Source organism: Octopus bimaculoides, chromosome 4, assembly GCF_046866305.1.
Source record: "Octopus bimaculoides isolate indiv1 chromosome 4, ASM4686630v1, whole genome shotgun sequence".
NCBI classification, from domain to species: Eukaryota; Metazoa; Mollusca; class Cephalopoda; order Octopoda; family Octopodidae; genus Octopus; species Octopus bimaculoides.
Genome location: NC_142931.1, coordinates 59,891,596 through 59,898,542, shown reverse-complemented (window position 1 = coordinate 59,898,542; position 6,947 = coordinate 59,891,596). Strand labels below are relative to the sequence as shown.

At 33.3% G+C, this 6,947-nt stretch overlaps 1 protein-coding gene across 2 annotated transcripts in view; it reads right to left on the bottom strand.

Moving 5' to 3' along the window:
• Window positions 1-6,947, bottom strand: part of LOC106881798 (regulator of MON1-CCZ1 complex) — a 98,355-nt gene that overhangs the window by 49,140 nt on the left and 42,268 nt on the right. For both annotated transcript variants that reach the window (XM_014932308.3, XM_014932309.3), the window contains 2 exons: window positions 5,880-6,059; window positions 3,144-3,251 (listed from right to left, as the gene is read on the bottom strand). In XM_014932308.3, coding sequence (XP_014787794.1) covers window positions 3,144-3,251; window positions 5,880-6,059 — 288 coding nt within the window. The remainder of the gene's footprint in view (window positions 1-3,143; window positions 3,252-5,879; window positions 6,060-6,947) is intronic.

The window sequence follows — 6,947 nt, the reverse complement described above, 5'->3', positions numbered from 1 at the left end:
GTTGAGCAGAGCATAATATTTGAACTAGTAGCAGCTAGCATTGTAAGTTCACAAACACTGTCTGCCCAGGATAAATTCTTTAGTGAATCAAAATTTTTATTTTAGTATGATAAACTATGTTCTTTTTAAAAAATAAATAAATAAAAGCAGCCATTTTGCTTCCTTTATCCATTCACATCACACTGCAATGCACTTTCTATGTCTACCTTTCTAAGAGTGTCTATTTTCTATTTCATTCAGTTTATGCTTCAAAACTCTTCACATTAATTTATTTACTTCCTGTTCTCATTTGAGCTCAGTTTCCCTCTGAGAATCACATTTAACATCAAACAGATTATAACCTGTCTAACAGAGAATCTTTAGCTTTCACTGCTTCATACTTACAATATGACTTGTCACATAGTGTACCATTTGATATGAAGACAGAACTTCATATTCAGTAAAGACAAAAGTTGATTAAATTCCAAACATTTGAGAAGAACATCTTTCTCCTCAACCATATACACTGATTCTAATTACTGTATGTGCTTGATTCAGACGTAGAATACTGAGAAGTGTACCCTGTTGTGCTTTAGTGACAGATTTTCTGTATTTGCAAGCTGTAGAGATTAAGGTATTTCTAAAGTAGTTCACACTGCCTGAAGGTTATCACCAGCTTACCATTTCTACTGATATGAGAGAAAGAGGTTTCAAGTAGGATTAAGTTAAAATAAAATCAAATCAGCTTAAGAAGAAGCTAGAAACATTACTCATTAAAATAGAGAATATGGAGATATTTTTTAATGACCAAATCAAGGGAGAAATGATAGCATACCCATAACCCTTTGTAGGGTCTCAGACTGGTGAAGGAAATTATGAGACCAGAGGCCTGGCCTGGATGCTTATAAATATAGTGGACTCCACTAAAGACATCTCAAGAGCCAGTTGGTAGTAGTGTTAAACAGAGTGATGGATTAAATGTACCACTTGAAAGTGAAAACAGGAGCCTCACTCATGGGTTTCTCTCAATTTCCATCTAGATTTCATCTACAAGATTTTGACTGACTCAAACTATGGTGAAAGACACTTATCAAGATGCTGTACAATGGAATTGGACATGAAACGATGTAGTTACTTTCATTTAACTGCTATTTCCAGTTTGTCATTTAGGAGAACTTTGTAGAGAAAATAAAGCAAAATGGGGTATATATTGAGTTCTACCACAGATATAGGGCTTCGAATTTAGGGGAGGGGTTCAAGTACTTAACTGGTACTTTATTTTATTGATCCTCGAAAACTGAAAGATAATGTTGACTATGGCCAGATTTGAATGGACTATATATTAAAGTAGCGCTTCTTAAACTGTTTCCATTCATTACCCCATTTTTCATCACAAAATTTTTTGCAACCCTAGGTATTAAGTATGCATTTGTGAAATAACATATAAAATGAAATTCAAGTGTTTGAATTTAATTTTCGTGACCCCATTTAGGGTTGTGACCCATAGTTTAAGAAGTGCTGTATTAGAGGGTCATCATGTAGATAATTACACAAGTTTGTTTTTCTTAAATAGACCTACATGGCAGCAACAATTACAACAAATCCTCACCTGACCACCCTTGCAGATAATATGAACAAAGTACTTTCAAAACAAAATCAATTGCTATATTTTGCTTTGAATCTTTAGTTGTTTCTATAACATGTCTTAGATAAGATATTCTATTGATGGTATTTAGCTCTTTTGTGAGTAATTATGGACTAGATCAATATGATAAAATAACGAAGCAACTCATCAATTTACATGCTATCTCTTGCCTCTTGCACCAATGAACTGTGCTTCCTTAAATATCTATTTACAACTAAATGGATTGAGCTAGCATCATCATTTTTACATCTACTTTTACATGCTTGCAACAATGAATTTTCTTTAGTATAGTGTTTTGCCATTTGTTGTATTTCTTTATCATTTCCTCTGAGAGGTTCAGCCTAATGAGATTAGCTTTCATCACTTCTTCCCATGTCTTTCTCTTCTGAAAATTCTCCCTACTTAAATCAACTGTTTTTTCTTTACTCTGTAGTCATCGTCCTCCATATGAACCCCAAGTCTGTATTACCATTGTCTTCTCTCTTGCATGATACATCTGATTCATTCACGAAAGAGGATTTGAGCACATATCTGTAATTTCAACAGCAACTTATGCAGCAGCAGTTGTGTGATCTACCTCTGTTTGATGTTTATTTATAACTATGTAAAATGAATCAGCAGGGATTAAGTATCTATATAAGAGACATAGTGTAGTGCTGATGATGGAATATTAGACAATAACTCCTCCAGTAGTAGGCTAACAATTTGACTCCTAACTCTTAACTCAATGGTTGATAATGATTTATAACATTGGATCAAGATTACAAATTATTGAAGAGTATAGGTGATTGACATGACTATGGCAATCACCTATACTTATCCTGCATATCACATGTGATACACAAGACATATTTCCCTGGGATCTATACATCACATAAATGGTATACATTCCCAATTTTGTCCAACCACTAGAGTAACTTGGGACTTATGAATGGAAAGCTTTCTATTACTCAATGTATGAAACAAGGGTAAACTAAAAGTCTGAAAAAAAAAAAAAAACCATAGACATATAGGACAAACTTATGAAAATGCTCTGGACAGACAATGGGTTAATTGTGAGGAATATAACTTAGAACATAACTGTTTTTGTCATTTCAACTCCTTCAATATACCACTGATGTATCTGAGCAGTTGAGCTGATAATGCACCAGGAAGACAGTTGAGAAGTTTGTAATTTGTATCCTCCCAATTACACAGAGTTGTCTGTGGTTAAGACAATTCTCATAGGGAACAGGCCATTTGACTGTAAAGAGGTACTACCAACTAAGGAAAACATGTGACTGTAAGCAGTGGTAACACTGTAAAACTGACAAGAGCTTCATTATCTTGCTACACCAAGTTCAAATCTACAGTGAGCCTGCAGAACACAATGGGAAAGAAAAGCCATTCCATTATGTAAGTCCCTAAATCATCTTGGTTCCTATTGCCTTTTGTAATCTACATCAATAGGGTTATATGAGAAAAATATAATTTGTGCATTTATAATGAGAGAGAGAAACTGAAAAAAATATTTACTAACCTTGGCATTTTCAAAGACTGAAAAAACATGTGTATACATATCAGATTGGTCTAATATCACTTTGTTTGAACGTTGATATGGATCAGGCCGGCTGGAGATATCAACGGACTAAACATGAGAAAAAAAGAAGAAAAAAAAACTATAAGCTAACAAACTACTTAGTAGATTCCTTTTTTAATATTTCAAAAAATATCCAATATACTTTTCAACTATGTAATCATATAAAAAAAAAAATTCCTTTGTTAGAATCTTAGAATCAACATTTCCCTAAGATTAAGTTCACGACTACGCAAATAATCTAGAACCTAAGTTAATGAAGGAATCATTATGTGATCACTAAGCCTGCGAGAAATGGCAATCAATTCTGAAACTAAGTCTATCTTAGAAAAAGGAAGGATTCATTAGATAATGTAGTTCTTGATGCACTATGTCTGAGATAACAAGATTGGATGTTCATGGATAGAATACCTTTGATTATAGATGTGTCTGATCAGAGACGACTTTGGGTTAAACAACAATAACTCAGCTTATACACACACAACTATGCCACAATATGTCTTGGATAAATCCTATGAGTGTACATTTTACTCTACTATAACCAACTAAACCTTTGCTCCAGTTTCCAATAAAAACAAATATTATTTCCTGTTATCACTTGTTTGCAAACATTCTTATTTTAGTTTATTCTGATTGAAGGCTCCACCTCTAGATTCTGTTCAGGAAATTACATGTCAATTCACAGAGATGAACAACAGGCAGTAAGTGTAACTAAACAGGCTTCCAAGTGAAGTCAATCTGACCTGAAGCAACACTGTCAGTCAGTTCTAACAGTTTATGATTTTTTAATGTGTTTGCCCATACACAGATGCATACTTATGTCTTGCAGTGTGTGTGCGAATGTTTCTTCCCCAGAAAAATCATATAACAAATATGACTCCAAGATAGTATTTCCCATTTTGTATCACACTCATCATGGTTCTCATTTTGAGGCAGTGTTTTATGGCCTAATACTCTCCCTGTTGCCACTCCTTTTAGGGCTTGAGACATTTTGGAACAGCTGTTTTGGTGCCACTTATTTGGCTTTTGCTGATTCAATGCTGACTTATTTGACATCAGATGTTTTAACGTTTCTTTCAGTCTCTCTCCTGTTTATGTGTGTGAGCAGAGGGAGAGTTCTTATGTCAGTTATGTTCAATTAATAAATTGTAATGTTGCTCTTTCTCTCCCTCTCACTATCTATATGTGAATATTTCTATACACACATGTATGTATGTGTGTGTTTGCTTCCAGCACCAAAACGTACTGTTGCCAAAACAGGTTCAATGTCCAGCCAGCTGTGCCAAATCATCGATGTTCAAACAACAACACCAAATCAAGTAATTCTGATTTTATTTAGTCACCTCAACATGCAGAGATATGGTGTACAGATTTTAAAACTGGAAAACACAGATTATATCTATGTGTTTATGTATTTTGAAATAAGACTGAATATTTATTCCTTACATTAGTGTGATGAAAACTTATCAGAATTCAGAACACTTATCAGAGTATTAACTTCAGATGGTTGGGGAATGGGTAAGGACATGTTTACATCTTTCCAAAGTCTGTTTATGGTTTAATGGAAAAAATTACAATCAACAATTGAATTACAGTCACAGGCTTGATTTGTTAGAATTGTTTCACACCATTGCATATGTAAATAAAAATTGCTCAAACACATATGTTATCTCCAATAATTTATGTAAACATGAATAATCACAAAAACTATCCAACCTAAGCTAGTATATAAAAAAATAGAATCAATTTTCTTTCTTTACTGTTTGACATTCATTTTATCATGCTAGAAATGGTAGAGTAGTTTAAGAATTCTTTTTAGTAATACGGAAGATTTGCAGATTGGTAGAAAAAGTGGTTTTTGCAACTAATCTACTATCTTCTTTAAATCTTATTGAATCTGTGGTCATCTATGAAAACTGAGGCAAACTTGAGGAATGCATGTTCTCCAAAACAACTGCAGGAAAGTTTTATGTGAATACTAGTTAGTCCAGTACTTTTACATAAATTGGATTTGAAGAGAGTTACTAGTTTCAATAACAAGTACTAACAAATATGACAGCTTAAGAATTTAAAAACAATGCAAGTCAGTCACTGTATTTTCCAGCATACAAATCGAATCTTTTAGCACCAAAATGGTAGGATTACTTACATACCAAGTTGACTTTGAAATATAGCAGGGTTTGGAAAGACAGTGACAGTATTTGAATGTTTACACTATACACTATGTAGACTTGTATGCCAGAAAATATGGTAACTGGCAAAGATTCATTCACCAACAGGCTTCAACCACTATGCTCACAGATACACAGATTTTTCTCTCTCTAACTCTTGCACCACCATTCCAATAGCTTCTTTTAATCTGGACTAACTAGCTGCATACCCCACTCCATCCAAATTAACAAGACACAGCTGCCTTTCCTTCTGGAGTCTCTCTACCCACATTTTCCTTGTAGCTGTTGATGTACACATTTTTAAAGTAACTGAATATCAACCACATCAGTCTCACCTGACAAAGAGGACTTGCAAAGGTCATAATGGTATTGGCTGTGACTAACTTGTAAAGTCATTAAAATAAAACACTACCCTACCACCCAAATAAACTTAAAAAAAAAAAATTAAATGTACACTTGATTGACAATGCAAAATTACAACTGCAACTGAAGAAAAATGTTTACTTACATGTACAAGATATTGTGTTTCAGCTTCTTGATAATTTTTATAAACATCATTTAGCATATCATAAATTTGTGCGATTGTGACAAGAGTAGCTTGGTGGCCAGGAATTAACATTTGTCGACATACCGACAATAATACCAATTTGCTGTCTTTCCGCAACACTAAGAACTCTATCAGTTTCAACTGGAATTACAAAAATATGGAGAGACATTTAGTAAGCATATCACTTAAATGTTCCAATTCAAAAGCCATCTTTACATTTTTGTTGCTATCATTTATGTATTGACTCCCTCCCACCACTATCCTGTAACAGACAAATATGATATAAAAATATTTTTCACTTGTTCCAATATCCAATATATGCCAGCTCTCAGAAATGAAAACAAATAAAACTACTGGGTCATAAACCCAATTTATAGGTTGCTTACACTTACTAACTACATTCAAACAAGTCAACTTATTTGTGGGTAATTTAATACACACCAAAGTTTAAGATACACCCAGATTTACCAGGTTGTTTTGTAAGAATGGGTAGGTATAGTTTTCAGGTGCGCTTAAATGCTTTTAATGAGCTGCTATTACACAATGAATTTTGTCAAAATATTTTTGGAGGGATAACAAAAACTCCACGACAAAATTTAAACTATATTTTTATCAAAAGCAAACTGAGAGAAATAGTGCAGAAAATAATTGTCAAAACTGTGTCAATACTGTTGACTGAGGTGGTTGACATGTCATATTTGCAATGTTTTCTATTCTAAAGTCTGACTTCTATTCTGAAGTCAGCCCTCTGTCAGTGGCAATGATTAGTTGTTCAATCAGCGAAACTATCTACTCAATGAAGCATGTGCAAATGGTTGAGTATTCCACAGACAAGAGCATCCATAATACTTTAATTGCCATTATTTCTAATAAATACACTATTCATATGTTTTTTTTTTAAAATTAGTTATTCTTTAATAATCAAGATTTAATCCTCTATCATTCATTATTCTGTTTAATGCAATGCTTTTTTATTCACATTGTTTTGAATTAATCACACATTATCTTATAGTTTTGAGATTTTGATGA